At 40.5% G+C, this 20,802-nt stretch overlaps 1 protein-coding gene across 1 annotated transcript in view; it reads left to right on the top strand.

Moving 5' to 3' along the window:
• The window catches only part of EIF3M (eukaryotic translation initiation factor 3 subunit M), a 28,501-nt gene that overhangs the window by 6,385 nt on the left and 1,314 nt on the right, over positions 1-20,802 (top strand). Inside the window, exons 5-9 of the mRNA XM_054026334.1 lie at positions 72-166; positions 7,300-7,383; positions 11,442-11,541; positions 12,163-12,244; positions 20,474-20,617. Coding sequence (XP_053882309.1) covers positions 72-166; positions 7,300-7,383; positions 11,442-11,541; positions 12,163-12,244; positions 20,474-20,617 — 505 coding nt within the window. The remainder of the gene's footprint in view (positions 1-71; positions 167-7,299; positions 7,384-11,441; positions 11,542-12,162; positions 12,245-20,473; positions 20,618-20,802) is intronic.

The raw sequence follows: 20,802 nt of genomic DNA, 5'->3' as shown, positions 1-20,802 counted from the left end.
TTCTAAAGTTAAGTCAGATTACTCTTCAGAAAACGTTAGTAGCACTTCTTTTTGAATTGTTTTCTATGTAGGTTCGAAAGTGGATTTCTGACTGGAATCTCAGCACAGAGAAAAAACATACTCTTCTGAGACTGCTATATGATGCACTGGTGGACTGCAAGAAGAGGTATGTTGAGTTAAATAAGAGACTATTTCAGTAGTTTTAAATTGGTATATAGTATGAGATTGGGGGGAAATAGTTTTTCATTACACTTCTTTACTGTAAATCTTTTAAATCTCATCAAATACAGCTGGACATACTTTATTACATCTTAGACTAATATTTAAGAGCTCTTTTAATTTTAAGTTAAAACGTTTTCTCTTAGAACAGAGGGGGGCAAACTATGCCCTGCGGGCCACATCTGGCAGTACCCTTCCCTCGGGCCCCTGAGCTCCTGCCAGGGAGCAAGGTCAGGACAGGCCTGCGGAGCAGCCAGCCCAACTCCCCGGCAGCGCAGTGAGCGGGGCAGAGGCTAGTCCCTGGCCACTCCCCTTCTGCTCCCCTCCCTCCTTGCCTCCCTTGCAGTCACAGTTCCCCCAGCGCCTGGGCAGTGTGGCTGCAGCTCCGGCCAGGTGGTACAGCTATAGCGTTGCCAGACCTGGTGCTCCAGGGTGGCACAGTCAGGGAGCAGGGGGAGTTCCAGGGGCGGGGCGGTCAAGGGGACTGGGCCCTGCTGCAGGGGACAGGGGCAGAGCAAGCCAGGGCCCCGCTCCACCTCCACCATGCTTGGCCCCTGTTCCCAGCCGCCAAGTCCAGACAGGGAGCAAGCCCTATCTGACTGCCGGGGAGAGCAGCCAAACGAGCAGGGGAAACGCACAGGGAAAGGACTGAGCCCTCCTTTCCCCCCCACCACACAGGTAATGTGGGGCGGGGAGAGCAGGGAGGGTTGGATAGGGGGGCGGTCAGGGGGTGGGGAACAAGGGAGGTTGGATGGGGCGGGAGTCCCGGGAGGCAGTCAGGGGTGGGGAGCAGGGGAGGTTGGGTGGGGAGCGGGGGTGTTGGGTGGGGGGCTGGATAGGGGGTGGGGGCCAGGCCACGCCTCGCTGTTTGGGGAGGCATAGCCTCCCCCAGACTTCCCTATCTGTCCCTCCATAGAATTTCTGTACCCGATGTGGCCCTAGGGCCAAAAGTTTGCCCACCCCGTCTTAGAAGATACTAAAGTTAGTAGTGGGTTGATTGAAAGCTATAAACTTACAAAAGTAAAACTTTTGCTTTCCTTCTAGAAATGATAGCATTATGCCAAATTTATTATTTAATTGAGCTTTGATGTTTTAAATCCGTGTAGTGCCATCTCTATTGTTCAGTTGGTGTGTGTGGGGGGGTGCCTATTAATCAAAGTTATCACAATTGGTCTGCTGTTATAAACATTACCTTTGAGACAAAGTTCTGCACTAGACATGGAAATTAATGTTAATATAATACCCACTGAATTGTTTTAAAATCTCATTGGGGACCGTAATAGGAGTCTTTGATCTAATGAACTAGGCTGACCAAAGTAATTTGACATCTTATGTAATTCTGTACAGTCTACCTGCAAATTAATTTTAGTGTTAATAAATTGACAGCAGCTTTTGTTTGCACACGTCAGCATAACTCTTTACATTTACAGATAAGAAAGGATAAACAAGAGGCACAAACCTTGCCTTAACAAAAGTAAACTTTTTTCATTCCGATTTAAATAAGGAATTGTTACACAACAGTTTCAGGATTTTTGGTATGGTTTTAACACTCCTCACATCCTTTATGTAGATGGACAACCCTCTTTATCTTTGTGGACAAGCAGGCATCTTATTTTAATATGCTTATTATCACAGCCCCTCAGAATATTATAAAAAAAAAAAAAAGAGTCCAGTCAACAGATTTATTTGGGCATAAGCTTTCGTGGGTAAAAAAACCTCACTTCTTCAGATTACCCGATTCCTTGTTGTTTTTGTGGATACAGACTAACATGGCTACCCCCGATACTTGACACCATGTCAGAATATCATGCACACACTTTTGGTATTCCTTCCCCTCACTTAATTAAAAAGGACTTGAGGCTATTAAAATATTTTTAATTAAAGGTTTGAGGTTTTGGTCAGCTTTTTGGAAGGGCAGCATGGTTGTGGTGGTTTTTGCTACTTGCCTGCTGCAAGAGGGGAAAAAAATACTGTATTTAAATAAATCGTTGAGAGGAATGGTTTTCAGTTTGTATAAACTGCTAGATTTCACATATGGCAAACAGGGATCAACTACTCATGGGTTCCACTGGTCATGGATGTTGGGAAATGGCTACGTTGGCTCTCACTCAGGGGATCCTGCCCTAAATTGGGGTAAGGCTCCCAAGAGTGGCTAAGCTGGTATCAGGGATGATTTACAATGATACTGTGGTGTAAAATTGTCTTCACTGTAGCCAAAGATCTGAGGTGTAACCTTCATTCAACTTCTTACTCATTCAGCCATTTTCACTAGAATACTTTTGCACTGATGAGACTATATAGCAGCTCTCAGGTGGCCAAAATAATACTTACACATTCTTTGAGAGGTTAACCAAAGACCTTGTATGTAATGAAGAGTGTATGCTTTGTTTGAAAAGTACTAAGTTAATATACATTTCTACTCTATAAAAACTTCTTATTCCACCAATTGAATTATACAGCCCTATGTTTTTCTAAAGCAAAACAATAATTAGCTTATTACAAATGTTGTTAAAAATAAACCAAGATAAAAAGCATCATCCATTTATGTCATCTAATTAAAAGAAAAGCTATTTGCAATTGAACTAGCTTGCTTTTCCATTATCATTTTCAAATTCCACATGTAGATCTTTGAATTGAAGAGGAAGTTAACAAATTGGCTCCAGTTGTGTCTTTTAAACAGTTAACTGTTTTCTAACTTGGCTAGTTATCAAATCTGTATCTGAATTAATTTTCTTTAAATTGTCTTGTTTTTGGTAATGTTTTCCACTTTTCTACCAAAATTGTGTGAGGGGAAAAAAAAAAAAAAAAAAAATCTGCACTATGGAGTTAAGTATTAAAAATATTTTTCACAAACTCCTACATGCATGGTGCTACCATCTGGGTCAGTGCAGAGTTTGCAATCAATAGGACGATTTTTCAGAGCATCTTACTCTTATTAGGGGAAGGAAAATAAGGAGTGACCTTTGACCCAGATCATTCTCCTGGATCAATGGGCAGGCACTATCTGCAATACTCTGGGAAACTCAAAGCAGCATTCCAGCCTTAGCATTCAGGAATGTTGCTAGACCTAGCAGTATGAAAAGATAAATGGGAATGGAAAAATGAAGTGATAAAGACATACTTCAATTACTTTGTCTGTTTATAAACAAAGGACATGGAGAAATAATTATTTATTAACTTTCTGATTTCTCACCGGCTGTTGTAAGATGGATTGATATGTATAGCTAATGGATCTTCCATAGTGCATGGCCATAGACTGTACAGTTTCAGTAACTTCTGAAGGCTACTTTAGATACAGATGTTAAACATGCACACTTCCATCCCACAGTAATAAGTGAGAATTTGCTTTATGGAGTCCTCTCCTGCTACTTTTTGGTGGAAGTCTTCTATTTCTAATGTTCAAGAATCATCAGGAGTCCTTGGAGTAAGAAAACAATACTAATTTTTCCACAGTGAACTGAGGAAAATTGGAAGATGGCAGGGGTTGCCTTATTTCTGAGGTCTTTATTGGTAGCTGATTTTTTTTCCCCACTGTTCTTTGTGCTTCTTCCTGCAGAGATTGTCCAGTAGAGCTTGGTGCCTTAGTTGCTGCTGCACATAGCACTTTCCCAGCTGTAGCAGAGTGAAACTGCTAGGCATAGCAGACTCTCTTCTCTTCCAGTCTGCTGGTGCTCCCAAGGAAGTACTCAGCACTGATCTTGCAAGATCAATAGTTCTATCCTCCCACTGAATTTTTAAAATCTAAAGGGACTTGTGATTTCCAAATCTTGTTTAACCCCCCCTGTATACTCTGTTCCCCTTCTCACCTCTCTATTATACCTGGTTTCAGCTACCTCCTTCCCATTGACTTTTTGACTAATCATACATTTAGATTGGCCAGTGAAGCTGAAAGTATTTGCCTGGGCTGTCTTGCTAGAAGAATATTAAAAATACAAGTGTGCATAACACAGGAGATATATGGCATAGTAGAGAGCTTTTATAAAATGTTGCCACGTTCAGCATCCAAAATTGAACTGAATTAAATAGGGCAGAAATGTCTGCAATACTTGTTCTAAGGGAATGTAAAAGACTGGAGGGGAGGGGAGAGTTTAATTTCTTGAAATTCTTAATTTGACATTTTCTGGAAGTACGGAGTGAAAACTCCTTTGTTTTCTAAAAAGTGAGCAGCAAATATTTTCTCTAAAATGAGCTAAATTCTGCAGCAGATCAGATCAATTCAAAATAGAGTTTTGTTAAATATGAAAATATTACAGCCAGAACAGTATTTTTCGTGAGTTTTCATTTTAGTTTAGTTTCTAATTTTTTCACTTTCAAAGTGCTGCAGAAATGAAAATAAATTATCAGTGGAGAAACTGGAAATCTTGGCAGGTGGGTGGAAAATGTCAGCGCTTTTGGCAGCTGGGAAGTTGTAGGAGGCAGTTTGAGATAAACACACTAGCTGGATGTGTCTACTAAAATGGTCAGCGATGAAATAGTTAACATTGTTGACATTTGAGTCCTTGTCTTTGCTGCTAAAATAGATGCATGTATAGGGCTGACCTCAGCAAGTTTGCCCGATGTTAAAACTAAAGTATCTAGTCTTCAGTCTGTATCTCATGATCTTTCATGTGCTTTAGTAAAAACGTACGTTTTTAGCAGTGAAGGCAAGGCCTAAATTTTCATAACTAGGTTTTATAGGTAGCAGCTTTCTGAGATGCATGGGGCAGTTCATGCTTCTTGGCCATTATTTCAGGTTGTCTACGCACAGTAAACCTCATTTTAAATTGGTTCATTGTGTCTTCACTAGAGGTTTATGCTGTGTACTGCGTTGGTGTACCTTTGCCAGTGCAAAAATCTCTAATGTAGACACTGCCTTAGGGCTAGTCTACATGCAAACAGGTACTATATTGGCTGTAACAACTTAAACCGCTTGTCTTCCAAAATAAGTGTTCACACGCAGACATTCATGTAAATGTCTATATCAGCTTTTAAGTCATACCTTTTGTTATTTTGCTGCAAGTTTGTGTGTAGACTAGCCCTTATGTAGACAGCACTTCATCAGTTGATTTTCCAAAGGTGAACCAACTGTATTCACAACCATAAAGGGCTTTTTTTAAAAAAAAAAGTAAGCTTTGATCATGGAACAAAATTCTGCAGCAATAGCAGTTCTGGGACAGATTCCGCTGCGTACACAAGACCTTGGGCAAAAGAGATGTTTTCCCATTTGATCCATCCCCAGATTGAATCAGCTATCTCCTGCTTTCCATCATGCCAGAATTCTGTGGGAGCATGAAGCCTCTTCTTATAGAGGCTGTGATAAGTGGCAGCTTTGCAAGGTGTCTTCTTGAATATTATTTTCCTTAATAATAACATAATGCAAAAAAGAACAGTGCTATAAAAATACTAAAACACCTATCACCTGAGCCCCCTATGGGCTAGCCATATGTGGCTGGTATCACAACACTGCCAGGGATGGTTACGATTCATCACTTGGTTTCTGCCCTTTGTGTCTTGTTCAGAGTTCATGGTTAAATGTAACTAGTTAAATGCTGACTATACTGCTAAAGATTGCAATTTGAGGCTTTCCATTCATAAAAGTCTACTTTGTTTCATTTAAGAACAAATTTGCAGATATTCTAATGGATCACAGAAGGAAATCCACAGTGCCTGGAATTGCTGTAAAGGAAATGTTCAGATTTTCATGTTACAAAAATACTCTGACTCTCTGAAGGTTAGAATAATCAGTTTGAGCTTCTTACTAACAAGCAAAATAGAGCTGATAGTGAAGGGAGCCCCGGTGTTATGTGTAGAGGGAAGGAGGGGAAAAGGAATCTTTTTCATGAACGTATTACACACTTTTCAGAAAAGTGCATGAATTAGTATCCTCCTGACTGAGATTTGGTTCCAAATGTAGATTAGCCCCTTCAAAGCAAGTAGTAAGATAGTTCCAGGAGAGACTTGTTAGTGATTTTATGGGTAGAGAACGCAAAACTGGTTAAATTCTGTTATTGGTAATGTTGTCCAGGTCTCAGTGACTCATTCAGAAAGTTTGCATCATTAAAGAAAAGGTCAAACCTTCTGTCCATGTGGAAAACCGCTAGTCTCTTATTTTGATAGTGTAGTTATACCTTCTGAAAGGTGACTATAGAAATGGTATTATATTGGTCTATGTTGAAGCTTTTGTGAAACCTCCCGCAGTTGGTGGCTTCACTACAGCTAGCAGTGGTGAAATCACTAGCATGTACATCAATCACTGGTGTGTTTACTACTCCATCATCTAATTAGGAACTGGTCTGCAGTAGCATTTCCATTGTTGATAGCACTGGTAGGATGTTGTAAAAAAACCCCACCAAAACCTTCAATGTAGACAAGACCACAGCTTTCCATATCAAGTTTTACTCCGTTTACTTGTAAAGATTTTTTCTAAAAGTAAGCCTGGCAAACCAAAGCTGAGTTCTTTCTGACTTCCACATCATGACCAATAATAAAAATTTTGCAATTGGAACTTAATTGTGTGAATGTGAGTGAGAGAACAATCTGGCTCACTCTCAGCTTTATTCACTTTGCTAGGTTTACAGGAGCAAAATGTAGTAAAAACTTAATTTTGACACTAATGTCAGTAGATGTCATTCTGAATGCTCACAGAACAGATCTGTTAAGTAAGAAGGTGCTGCTTTTACATAGTCACTTTTCTGACCATAAATGATCTTTAAATATGCCATCTTGCATTTTGAAGTAAACTGTGCAGTACTACTTATTCTGCAGTGATTAGATCCAGATGTGTGTAAGAAGAGTATTCTAGTGAATCACATAAAGTGGTTCCCAGCTAGGAAAGCTTTCCATAACTAGCAGGTAATTTATCAATTTAAGAGAATGAAATGAAGGGTGAAGATAAACATTTTGTAAAACCACAATTGAATGAATACATTTAGCTAATTTGTCCTCTTCACTGCAATTAAAACTGATCATCCACATCCTTTCAAATACAATTTCAGGTGAACTATAACTTCATAGTGGAGTTATTTAAATATCTGAGTAGCTTGTAATTATTTTTCAACGTTCCTGATGTAACACTTTTTTTCTCTCCCTTCCCCCCCATAGTGACTCTGCAGCCAAAGTAATGGTGGAACTGTTGGGAAGTTACACAGAGGATAATGCTTCCCAGGCTAGAGTTGATGCTCACAGGTAATATGAAACTCTTGGATTTCCTTGAAGGTGACTTGTAATGCAGTAATTGTATGGTTATGTGCTGAGCGCCCCAAATAATGAGAGCATTGAACAGTCAGTTGCACAACTGACTTTTAAATGCCAAAACTTCGCTAAACCCCACAAAGCATGTTCAGCTGATTCCTCTGCGAGTCTTCCTACCTTTCAATATTCTGTTGGTCTCAAACCACACAGGATTGTGCTGGCCTGTTGCTAGAGGGTTAGAGGTCAGGAAGTACTTGTGGGCAGCAGAGGGAATGGTTTTACGAAGGTTACTTTATATGAAATACGCTTTAAAATGATCTACTTTTTATAAAAGGCTATTTTTCTGAGCCTTCCCCACTCCCAAGAGGGTATGTTGGGAGGTCTCATGGAGAACAAGACACCATTCCATGGCTTTGGATAACACGGAAAGAAGGTTCAGAATAGAATAGAATATCAGGGTTGGAAGGGACCTCAGGAGGTCATCTAGTCCAACCCCCTGCTCAACGCAGGACTAATCCCCAAACAGATTTTTGCCCTAGATCCTTAAATGGCCCCCTCAAGGATTGAACTCACAACCGTGGGTTTAGTAGGCCAATGCTCAAACCACTGAGCTATCTCTCCCACAAGGTTATAAAGGCTATATTCAAAATGTTGTGAAAAGTGTCATCCTTGCTATTGAGTTCATTCAGTGCTGTGTCTTATTGTTATGGGATACTTTTAAATAGTACCTTTTGGTCACCTTCATTGCTCTTACTGAGTAAATTACCATACATTGACTCTTATACAATAAATTGAGGAAGTTAATTTTTTGCAGTGGATGCTGTAGTTCAGTTTTGTTTAAATGAATTGAACCCTAACATCTTCTGGAGAGTGTGAGCAAATAGGTCACCCCATACCCATATTCTGTGAGTACCCACAGATTTAAACATTTTGGTCACACATACATAAAAGCTAACAAAAACTTTTGATGTATGTGATAACATTACATTTGGGGACTCCCTCAGATCTACTCAGTAAAGTTATTTAAATTTAGAATATTAACAGGAGCAACTACATGGATCACCACACTATGGATCACTAGAAAATCCTTCACCTAGAACGAGGGCGGGCAAACTTTTTGGCCTGAGGGCCGCATCGGGTTTCAGAAATTGTATGGAGGGCTAGTTAGTGGAGGCTGTGCCTCCCCAAACAGGCAGGCATGGCCCGGCCCCTGCCCCCTATCCAACCCCCCCTGCTTCTTGCCCCTGACGGCTCCTCCAGGACTCCTGCCCCATCCAACCCCCCCATCCAACACCACCTCTCCTTCCTGACTGCCCCTCCGGGACCCCTGCCCCATCCAACCACCCCTTCTCCCTGTCCCCTGACCGCCCCCGGAACCCCCACCCCTGACTGCCTCCCTTCGCCCCATCCAACCCCTCCTCTCCTTCCTGACTGCCCCCATTCAACCCCCCTGTTCCCCTGCCCTCTGACCACCCCGACCCCTATCTACACCCCTGCCCATCCCCCCCGAACTCCCCTGCCCTCTATCCAACCCCCCTCCCCTGCTCCCTGTCCCCTTACCATGCTGCCTGGAGCACCGGTGGGTAGCGGCACGGCTGCACCATGACAGGCAGCCGCGCCGCACGGCTGGAGTCAGCCACGCACTGTGCAGCACAGAGCACCGGGTCAGGCCGGGCTCTGCAGCTGTGCTGCCCCAGGAGCTCGCCGCCCAGAGCATTGCACTGGTGGCACAGTGAGCTGTGGCTGCGGGGGAGGGAGAACAGCAGGGGAGGGGCTGGGGGCTAGCCTCCCGGGCCAGGAGCTCAGGGGTAGGGGAGAACGGTCTTGGGCAAGGGAGAATGGTCCCGCAGGCCGGATGTGGCCCCCGGGCTGTAGTTTGCCCACATCTGACCTAGAATGTGGTTAAAGGATGCTGTAGAACAAACAGCACGTGATCATGTAATTAAAGACTTATTGTAGCACATGTGAGAGGCCTAATTAAGCTTGCAACAAAACTTTGATTTTGGCAATTCTAACTCTTGAGAGCTTGACTTTTCAACTTTAATGTTTTTCTAAAGTAGCATTTTTATGTAATTTCCCCCTCTCTTAAAAAGGAAACTTTTTTTTTTAAAGTACCTGTTACCTTATTTGTAAAATGAGTGAATGTTGCCCGACTGCCTCCTAAGTTAGAGATGTGAGGCCTTGCTCAGCAATAATGGCTGCAAAGTGCACAGAATTAATAACTATCAGAACTAACTCATGGTCTCCTCCTGATTTCCAGCCCAACCCATCTTGGTCTCTGCCTTCCAAAATGCTCAGTGGGGAGACTAGGAGCATGCTCAGTTTTGTTAGCATTTTTGGAGATTTTAGCACTATCTAACAAGCTCTACTGAGCATGTGCAAATTGTGATTTTTTTCAGTCTTTTAACTCTGCCAGTTCTGTTAGTTTTCATAGGAACAGTAGAAATGCACCTCCCTGACCCTAAGGTTCTCCTCTTCCATGTTTCAAGTTCTTGTTCCGAAGCATAGAAATACTAGGGCTTATCAACAAAACAGTTGGGTTGGGGGGATAACGTTGTCAAAACTGTCTATTTTTCCTAATCTTGTTTTCTAAAATGGCTGAACTGTTTTCACTGAAATAGGGGGGCAGGGGAGGGATTCAGTCTGAGGAAGAGACCTGGCATGGGGATTTTCAGCAAAAATGATTAAAGTTTGGCAAAATTAGAGCATCTGAAAATAAGTTTTCATAATGGAGAGTGTTAGGCAATCTTAACTGTAATCATTGATAGATCTGGTTATATTACTGAATTAATATTTGCATACTTACTAGCACCAAATACCCATATCTACATACAAAAACCATACCCTAAAGACTTGCAGACCAAACTATCATACCAAATACTTGTTTCCGCTTGTGTATTATAGTCTGGTGGCCAAGTACTTTTGTTGTTACCTGTTAGCAGTGTTGTGAAGAGAGGGGTGGTATTGAGGTTAAGGCAGTCAGGAGATCTAGGATCAGTCCTGCCCTATCTCAGACTTCCTGTGTGACCTTGGGCAAGTCACTTAATTTTTTTATGCCTCACTTCTCTATCTGTAAAGTGGGATAATCCTAATACTTCTTTGCTTCCACTTGTTTTATTTGTCTTGTTTTTTCAGACTGAGAGCTTTTCCAGGCATGTGTCTTTTACAGTAAATGAAAAGTGCCTGATGCAATGGGATCACAATCTGTTGGGACTGCTAAGCCCTAGTGTAATATTAATACTATCCTAAAAGTTGGTTACTTTCTGTAAATATAATTACTAAGCATGCAGTTTAACAAAAAGTGTTTTTCAGGAGTTATAGAAACTTTATAGGACTGTTTAAAGTTTTTAGCTGCAACTAGTAAACTATGAACCTAAGGCCTGGTCCCCACTTAGTCCGGACTTCGGGCTAAGGTACGCAAATTCAGCTACGTTAATAACGTAGCTGAATTCGAAGTACCTTAGTCTGAACTTACCGCGGTCCAGACGCGGCCGGAAGTCTCCCCCCGTCGACGCCGCGTACTCCTCTCGGCGAGCTGGAGTACCGGCGCCAACTGTGAGCACTTCCGGGATCGATCCGGGATCGATTTATCGCGTCTTAACCAGACGCGATAAATCGATCCCAGAACATCGATGGCGTGCCACCGGACCAGCCGGTAAGTGAAGACTAGGCCTTAGTATGTTTAAGCTTCTTGGTGTTTGTTCTGCTTTGTGTCACATGTCTGAGTCTAATCCATCTTCCCAAAGTGACTTGGTTCTATGAAGTTTATAGGTGATATTAAAGATAATTTACCCATCTTTAATCATTTAAATTACGTAAGGGAATAAAAACCAAGCGTATAGCTAAAGCACAGGTTAGGAATCTTTAAAATGGGGATTAAAAATACTTCCATATTCACAATGGTGATGCGAGCCTATTGTTTATGAATAATTTGGTAAGCATTTTGAGATTCACTAGAAAGCACTGTAGAAGTGCACATTAAATTCTATTATAATTTAATTGGCAGTGCATTTATTTATTGTAACCCATGTGTACTTTCCTTCTCTAACTAGATGTATTGTCCGAGCACTGAAGGACCCAAATACCTTTCTCTTCGACCACCTTCTTGCCTTAAAACCAGTGAAATTTTTGGAAGGAGAACTTATCCATGATGTAAGTAACTTTGTTTTTCAGACAAGTTGTTTTGACATCTCCTGCAGTGGGCTTTTTTTTTTTCTTCGTTGATTTGATCTATTTTTGAAGTTGACTGACTTCAGCTGTATCCTATGCAGGAACAATGACCATTGGACTGCAAGAGATGCTTGAGCAAGGGATTAATTTACAAAATTATTTGCAATTTGTTTCCTTAGACTAATTGTAAGAACAAGGTACAACTCTAATTTAAGATGATAATCACTAAAGCAAGTGCACTTTGGGTAAGGAAATCTTGTCACTAAGATCCAAATTTTGCCATTAGATGCATAGGCACCAACTGCCTTTGAAGTCAGAAGTAGGGCCTGGGAAAACAAGCTCAAGACAAATTGTCCATTTTGAAGTTAGTGGGAGTGGTCATTATCTAGAGGCAAATGTTGGCCCTAAATGGTTAACTTCGTTCTTTTTTTTTTTTCTGATGCCATTTGCATTTTGTAAGTACATTCAGAGAGATTCATTAAATTGCATCTGATCTTTTCATGTGCCTTCAGTGCAAATGCTCATGAGGTACCTGTTCAGTTTGACTGTAATGAAATTTAGTTAAACTGTTTTTATATTTGAGGTTTTCCTTCTTCTCTTTAGCTTTTGACTATTTTTGTAAGTGCAAAATTAGCATCCTACGTCAAGTTTTATCAGAACAACAAAGACTTCATTGACTCGCTTGGTAAGTTTTAAATGATTGCATTTCTGACTTTCTAGTACTCTTTCCATGGCTTTGGATTGGAACTTTCAAAGGCCTTCCCTGCTCAGTCGGTTCAAAGCTTAATCTTTTTTCTTTTTAATTTTAAAAGTTGCCTGGCATCCCTTATTATGCTCAGTGTCTGCGCTTTGACAACTGTTGTAGAATTATAAATTGTGGCACACTTCCCTGTCCTGTGCCCTACAATACAGCTTACTGGTTTATGTGTATAGAGAGTAAAGTGATGTCCACAAAGAGGCAGATGGCTACTGAACTTAACAGATACTAGGCTTTAATTATAGATACACCTCTACCCCGATATAACACCAATTCGAATATAACGCGGTAAAGCAACACTCGGGGGGTGGGGGGGATGGACTGCATACTCCAGCGGATCAAAGCAAGTTCAATATAATGCAGTTTCACATATAATGCGGTAAGATTTTTTGGCTCCTGAGGACAGCGTTCTATCGGGGTAGAGGTGTATTTAGAAAGTCTTTCTCAATGACTTTGGAGGTACATTTAATTGTGGCTTATTCTTAGCTAGAACAAGTTTAATATTACCTGTCTCCTTTCCTCACCCCAGTTTAAACTTCGGGGCCTTTGCCACAAGTTCTTTATTCATTGAGGTTAAGACTCTTAGCTAGCCATCCATCTTGCGAGAAGGCTACAGTTTGTCTTGTGCTCATACATTCCTTTCTCTAGCAGCAAATACTGTGCTTGTCAACTTCATGTACAAGCAATCCCATGTCAGACATCTTGATACGTTTTCCTGGTACTTGCTTTAATACATTTTTGATTGATTTCTTTTATCTACTATTCAGGTACTGTGTTTCATAGTGGTGTTAATTGTAATTAGGTATAATTGTAATGGAGTTCTTAAAAAACCTGTTGGTAACACTTCTCTGTTGTACAAGAATTTGAAATTTGTGACATTCTAAACCAGTGGTAATCAATAGGCAGGCTGTGTGCCGAATCCGGATCACCAGATGCTTTTGAATGGACCCCGAAATCTTTTTATTTACTACTTCTTATCATTATTGTTTTATTATTTTCTTTGGAGTCTGGACCTTGACTATACCTTGACCAAGAAATTTGGACCTTGACAAAAAATAATTGACTACCCCTGCTCTAAACATTTGTTTACATATGATAGTGCTAAGCTGAATCGAAGCAAACTAAAATTTATGAAGTATCAGTGTAGTAATTAAATACCTGAATGGGGGTCAGAAAATAGACTTGTTCCTGAGCATAAACAACTAATTGTCTGGTGGCTTTAAGAGGAGGAAAACTTATATTAGTTTTGTGATGGTCAAGTAAAGTCTTAGTATGATTTAAATGGATAGTTAGCTCAGTAATGACTATGAAGCTTCAAAGCAGTGTCATTTTTTTTCATATTCAGCTAAGGAACGGATGTTTTCAAGCAAACCAGTTGGTCTTGAGAATCTAAATGGTTATGGAGAGGGCCAGATACATAAAAGGTTGTTTAAATTTGACATTTAATTCACTTAATTTTTTATACAATCCATGCATCAAAGCATACACTGTGTTCCACTCCCTTATTGTAGAAGATAGATTGGGCTGAAATATTAGGATTCCAGTTTCTTAAATGAGAATAAGCATATAATATAAATGAGTACAAATGTAGGCGGGCAGTCAAACAAATTAAAATGAAACCAATTTTAAAAAACATAAAAGCAAATAAATTTTTTTTTAACCACACAACTAATCTGTGGTACTCACTGCCACAAGAATGCGTCAAGTATTAGACATTTATCCATAAGAGCATCTATAGTTTTAATAAAAAAAATTCAAAGGGAAGTTTAATCCTCATGTTGCGGGACATAAAACAGCTCCCTGGGGTTAGGAATAAGCTACTCCAGGGGCATGTTATTGCATAATTGTTAGTTTTTGAAGGGTTTACACCTTCTTCTGAAGCAGTTCTTGCTGGTCATTGATGGAGATGTGGTGCCAGATGAGATCCATCAATAACCTAATTCAGTATAGTAATTCCTGTGTTCCATTTTTTTAATGCAGTGTGGCTTGTGCTTGTGTACTAAAGGGTTGACAGCTTCCGTTAAGAACACATTTTAAAAATGGGTTACAGAGCACAAAATTATTGAGCAGAGCTAATTCTTCTCTCTGCACTCTTCTGAATAGTTTATACATTTACAAAATAATCCCATAGCTTTTACTTCATCACATTAGTGCTCATGTAACTTCTCCCAATAACCTGGCAATGTCAGTTACACAATAATTACAATAACAGCAGGGGACGGGGGAGAAAGTTACTGTGACACGTTACGCTTTTTATATTGAGGTAGTTGAACAGTTAACTTGTCATAAGTTGTATGTCATAAGACTTAATGAGAGAGTTCTCTTACAGGCATCAGAAATTGAGCTTTAAAAGGATATGTTTGTCCAGAATTCCAAAACAGTTAGGATAACAAAATATAAATTCACATTTGAGGTGCTGGAGTGAAGCCCTCATCTTGGCAAGACACCCCTGGAATGTGCTTCATTTTGGGAACATGGGATACCTTAAGAAAATTCACCAACTTCTGCTGAAGAGTGCTTTAGATGCATAATTTCAAAAAATGCATTAACTTTTAAATAATTTGATACAAAAGCATTTTTTATATGCAGAATCAAAATTGTTTAGATTTAAATTTTAAATCACTGAGCACATCTTTTGTGTATTCTCTAAGAAAACAATGCAAAACATTTTATAAGGCTTGGTTTTCTGTGACGTTTGGGGTATCATCCAGACCAGTAAGGGATCCTCTCACCTCCTGCCTTATAAATATGGATGCCATACTACCATGCTGTTATGGCTCAGAGCCTTGATACCAGTAGTCAGTCTACAAGCATAATGGTTTCATCCTGGCTTCTGAAGAGTGCTCTGTATGCAGAATTTTTAAAATAATTATGCATTAATTTTTAAATAATTTGATACCAAAGCATTTTTTCTTATACACATCTGAAATTGTTTAGATTTTTAAATCACTGAGCAGATCTTTTATGTGTTCTGTATTTATAAACCCTGCAAAACTTTTGATTCAGATAACAGTATGGCTTTGGTCTGTCCTAAAGTTTGGCCTGTATAACTATTTTGATTAGGGAAGGTGATCTTTTTAACCAAAATACCTCTACCCTGATATAACACGAATTCGGATATAACGCAGTAAAGCAGTGCTCCGGAGGTGGGAGGGGCTGCGCACTCTGGCGGATCAAAGCAAGTTTCACCTATAATGTGGTAAGATTTTTTTGCCTCCTGAGAACAACATTGTATTGGGGTAGAGGTGTAGTTATATCAGTAAAAGTCCTAATGTGGACACAATGTAACCTGAAAGGTGCCTTATATTAGGGTTACCATATTTTGTGCCTCCAAATGGAGGACACTCCACGGGGCCCAGCCCCGCTCCCGCCCCAACTCCGCCCCCTCCCCAAAGTCTCCGCCCCCTCCCCTGCTTCCCACGAACATTTAATTCGCGGGAAGCCTGAAGCAGGTAAGGGGGGGGGGGATGAGGTGCGGCCCAGGCTGCCCCCCCCCCCCCCCCCGCGGCTCCAGCCTGGGTCGGCTCGGGCCCTGGGGTGCCAGCCCCGGCCGACCACCCCCGGCCCGCCCAGCACTGCCGGCCGGCCCCCGGCGGCCCCACCGGCCCGGCGCGGCCCAGACCGGCCCGGCGCGGCCCAGACCGGCCCCGCGGCCCGGCGCCGCACCCCAGACCGGCCCCGGACCGGCCCCCCGGCTCTGCGGCCCGGCGCGCCCCGCACCCCTGCGGCCCCGGCCCGGCGCACCCCCCAGCGGCCCGGCCCCGCGGGCCCGGACCGGCTCCCGGCACCGCGCCCCCTGCTCCCCGCCCGGCCCCGCGCCCGGCCCGGCCCGGCACTGCGACTCCGTCCCGGCCCCGCACCGGCCCCGGCCAAGCTCTCCCTCCCTCCCGATTTTCCCGGACATGCCTGGCTTTTGGGGATTTGAGCCCCCAAAAGCCGGACATGTCCGGGAAAATCCGGACGTATGGTAACCCTACTTATATACCGCTTTAGTTATAGCTATATCAGCTGGTATAAAGTACCTTTATAGCGGTAGAGCTGCATCCACACTAGGGAAGTTGTACTGCTTTAACTATACTGGTATAGCAACTTTCTAGAGTAAACAAGCTTTAAGAGTGCACGTAGGGTTCGAAGTGACAGTGAGTTGGGGGTCAATATTTCAGTCAGAGTTGGCCTCTCATCTTGTTTAAATCCAAGATGGCAACTAATTTAGTAGTTTTATTCCTGAATAAGGGTGCCTTTTCAGAGGGTACGTCCAGACTACCCGCCGTATCGGCGAGTAGCGATCGATTTATTGGGGATCGATATATCGCGTCTCGTTAAGACGCGATATATCGATCCCCAAACGCACTCTCCGTCGACTCCGGAACTCCACCGGAGCGAGCGTCGGTAGTGGATTCGACGGGGGAGCCGCGGCCGTCCATCCCGCGCCGGAGGACCCGAGGTAAATCGATCTAAGATACTTCAACTTCAGCTATGCTACTCATGTAGCTGAAGTTGCATATCTTAGATCGATTCCCCCCTGCCCCTCCAGTGTAGACCAGACGTGATTCAGTTTAACCCACTTTGAAAGTGGATTAAGCTTAACAGGAACAAGGCACTTTTATTCCAAAATAAGTGTCACACAAGGAGTTATATTCAGAAATAGCTAAAAGACTCTGAATTCACACAACACCTTATTTCAAATTAACTTTCAAGAGTAGACAATCCCTTAGTCCCCATTTTCTAGATTTAGAGCTTACCAAGCAGTTTTTCACAATTTGGTGTGATTGGCTCTTGTTCAGCTGATAAGATTCGGGTTTGTTGTGCAGATCAGAATTGGGGAGTATTAACAAAACTGTTTGAGGAAGCTTATACCATATCTATCCACACCATACCTGGAAGGATCTATTGGTCCTGTACTTTCATGAGCACTTAATTATTCATACCTTTAAAAAAAAGGATTCCTCTGCCTTTACTTCTAAACTTTTATTGCTTAAATGATTTAACTCTACCACATAGCTGTATAACAAGGGTGAAGTACAATAAGATAAAGAGATGCAAATGTTTGTTCATTGCTGATGCATTATGCTTTGGCAAACCACATTCTGTCCCAGTTAATTTGTTTCATCACATGAAGCTATGCGATGGAATGTTAATGTCAGCACCCTCTTTATTTACACACTGTGGAAAAAAGGAGTAGTAATTAACACTTTGACACTCCCCCATTGATGTGTAATTGACTGTTTCAAAGGAGCACTGGTTCATAAGCTATTGCATGCAGTAAAATTACGTTTTCTATATTGCAGCTTTTTAGGACAGGGGTCAGTGAATGCAGAAATTGCTCAATGATGCAGATTTTTTTACTACTACATTAAGGTTTTGACATATTGGTAATGAATAAATGTTTCCATAAAAATTATTTTTTTTTTATAATTTTGATTTTGAAATGACGAATACCAGGACTGTCCTCATTTGAGAAAAATGTTATAGTTTTGTAAAACAAAACATAGTTTAGTGCAACCTAACATGGGCATCATTGGTTTAATGAATTGTAGTATGAGTATGAGAATAATTTTACTGAAAACTTTGACACTGGTACTTTGTATTAAAATGTAAAAGTATGACTAGAAACATCAATATGCACTTCCATTTTATGGACAAAAGAAAGCCTGCTGTTTGATATCCACACTTTGTATATTGTAGATAGGGTAGAGCACAGCTACTGTTTGCATGAGTGTATTTGAAACATCAGAAAAGCTTACAGATGACTATAGAACTGTCTTAGTGCAAAAGAGGCCATCTTTTTCATACATTTTTCATACATTTGAATCTCCACAAATAACTTGCTTGTCTGTTCCTAGAAATAATTGCTGAAAATGCAGTTTTGCTGATTTTTGAAATATACAGAGAATTAATTTACAGTAAATGCTTTGCATCTGTTGTGTTATGCTCACCCACCAATATGATCCATACTATTCTTGCTTCCTTTCCTATATACAGGTTTAATCAGTAAATACCTTAAATCTGAAAATGTAGAGATTTTCAGTATATTTAATATATGCTAATTCTTGTAAAACGACATTTTTCTTACTGAAAATTATTTTTAAATGGAAAAAAGGTAATCTATCTCCAATTTTAATAGCTTTCTCACTTCCTGGTGTTTGTTTGAACTGTCAGAAAATTATGTAAGGAATCTTTTTGTCTTGGCCAGGATTCTACACACACATGAAAGTAGTTTTGAATTACAATGGTAACAGCATTTTCTGGTCACATTTAATCTAAATCTTTTAAAAACTGGTTGTGGGGATAGAAAAGAATACAGAAATCTCTCAAGAACATTTGGCTATAATTTTGTAAATAGCTTCATTTTAAACTTATTTTCCTGAATTTTTTTTAATTAGCTGTTTCCTCTTGATAGCAATGATACTTTGAAATTATAAATATTAGTGTGAATAACAGAGTAAAATTAATTATAAGTAGTAAGATTTGGCATCTAATAGAGTATTTGCTTCTGTTTTAATCTTGTTTTGGATTCAGTGCTAATTAAAAATTAAACTAGTCTGTAAAAGCTATTCAATAAAGGCTCCTACAGGTGGCATCAGTTTTACAATTTGTTGTTTTATTAATGCTGACAACTTAGGCCAATAGTAGCATTATCTTGTGTCAACTGAATCGCCCTAACATGTCCACATCTAATCTGGTGTTATCAGCAACCTTTCTTGCTTCAAAAAGTTAATCAGCATCTCATTTGCATTTGTTAATTAGGGTTAATGTGCACTAATTGATTTTTTTGATGGTTGTAGATTTCCATTACACCCAGTTAGCTATAGTTGCTGGTGGTTCTTGTTCATTTGAGTTATGATGATCACGTTTTTGTTGAATCTGTGCCAGATTGGGAGCCTGCATCATAATTATTGCTAATTAACACAACATGATGTCCTGTAATAATGTGCTTCCCTGATCTTTTATTAGGGTACAGATGTTATAAATTTCAAACTTAAATATTTACTGAGCAGTGTGAATATCTGTGTTGTTACACTGGATTAAAGTGACTGAAGTTAATTTTAATTAAACTTTATGCCGATTCTAGAATTTAGCCCCCAAAACTTGATTGGTTGAATAAGAATATCTAGATAAGGTGCGACAGTTGGGGAAGGCCATATATAGGCCTTGCTTGAGGAAGGAAGGATAGTTTAGTTCTTACGGCTTGGTCTGGGATTCATGAGATCCTGGTTCAGTTCCCTGCTCTGACAGACTTTCTGTGTGAAGGACCTTAGAAAGTCATGTAAACTCTGTGCCTGTGTCCCCATCCGTAAGATGAGCACAGTAGCACTTTCCTACATCACAGGAGTGTTGTAAATATAATACACTGACAATTGACACAAGTTGTGCTATGGTGGTGGGGGTTATATAAGTACCTATATATAGGTATGTTTCCATTTCCTTTACTATTTTTTCATTTCTGCATGTCAGGGAATATATTGCCACTAGGTGTCCTGCGTTGTTATCTGAAGTTTGAGAGGAGTCCCCTGTTAAGGCTAATATATTTTCTCAACAGGATATATTTCTATTAAAAAAAAAAATCTCTGCTTTTAGTAATGAGCATTATCAAGAGAGAAGTTGTTTTCAAGGAGCCACCTTCCGTTTTAGTCTTAGCCACAGGGTATATGTATACTGGAAAAGGACCAAGGAGAATGAGAGTTCAGGATATTGTAGCAGTGGGAGGGGGCTTGGGCACCATTAGGGTCATCTGGGTTTCCCTGTTCCATTATGCTTCTCTTCTGTCTGGTGATGCACTTTGAACTAATTTTGTCTACCCCATCCTATGACATTCTGCTGTAACTGATTTGGAATATCTAAATTCTGTTACATCTCAAGGAGATGTGAGCTGACTGTTCACTAGTTGATCAAGACCCAAGATTTTGCTGTTTTTCTGCACTTTCGGTGCCAACAACTGTGTCCAGAAAAACCTAAGAGCAAATTGGGTGTTTTTGTAAAGCACAAGGTAGATGCAGGAATGTTGATAAAGCCAGATAGGGAACATTTACTCAAATGATGTAAAGTGAATTTGAAATTATTCTGAGGCATATGTAGTAGAAAGAATGTGGAAAATAGTTAAACTTGTTTATCAAATTATAATTCATACCCATAAACTATCAATGCTCTGTTGTGCAGGCTTGTTACATGAGCAGAATATGGCAAAAATGAGACTACTTACTTTTATGGGAATGGCAGTGGAAAACAAAGAAATCTCATTTGACACAATGCAGCAGGAACTTCAGATTGGAGCAGATGATGTAGAAGCATTTGTCATTGATGGTAAGAAGAGTTAGCATGCTTATATTTTACACACTTTTTTTCATGAGGACTATTTGTTTTTATTCTAAAACTAATTCCTTGTTTTAGGATTTTTTAGAACAGATGTGATTTGGGTCTTACATGAGTGTCAGATGTTTAACACACACAAGCTGAGTACACCATTCTTATAATACAGATACTTAGTT

This window comes from Malaclemys terrapin, chromosome 4 (genome assembly GCF_027887155.1).
Source record: "Malaclemys terrapin pileata isolate rMalTer1 chromosome 4, rMalTer1.hap1, whole genome shotgun sequence".
Classification (NCBI taxonomy): domain Eukaryota; kingdom Metazoa; phylum Chordata; order Testudines; family Emydidae; genus Malaclemys; species Malaclemys terrapin.
Note: the sequence above shows the minus strand (reverse complement) of the source record. Positions and strands in the feature narration are given on the sequence as shown.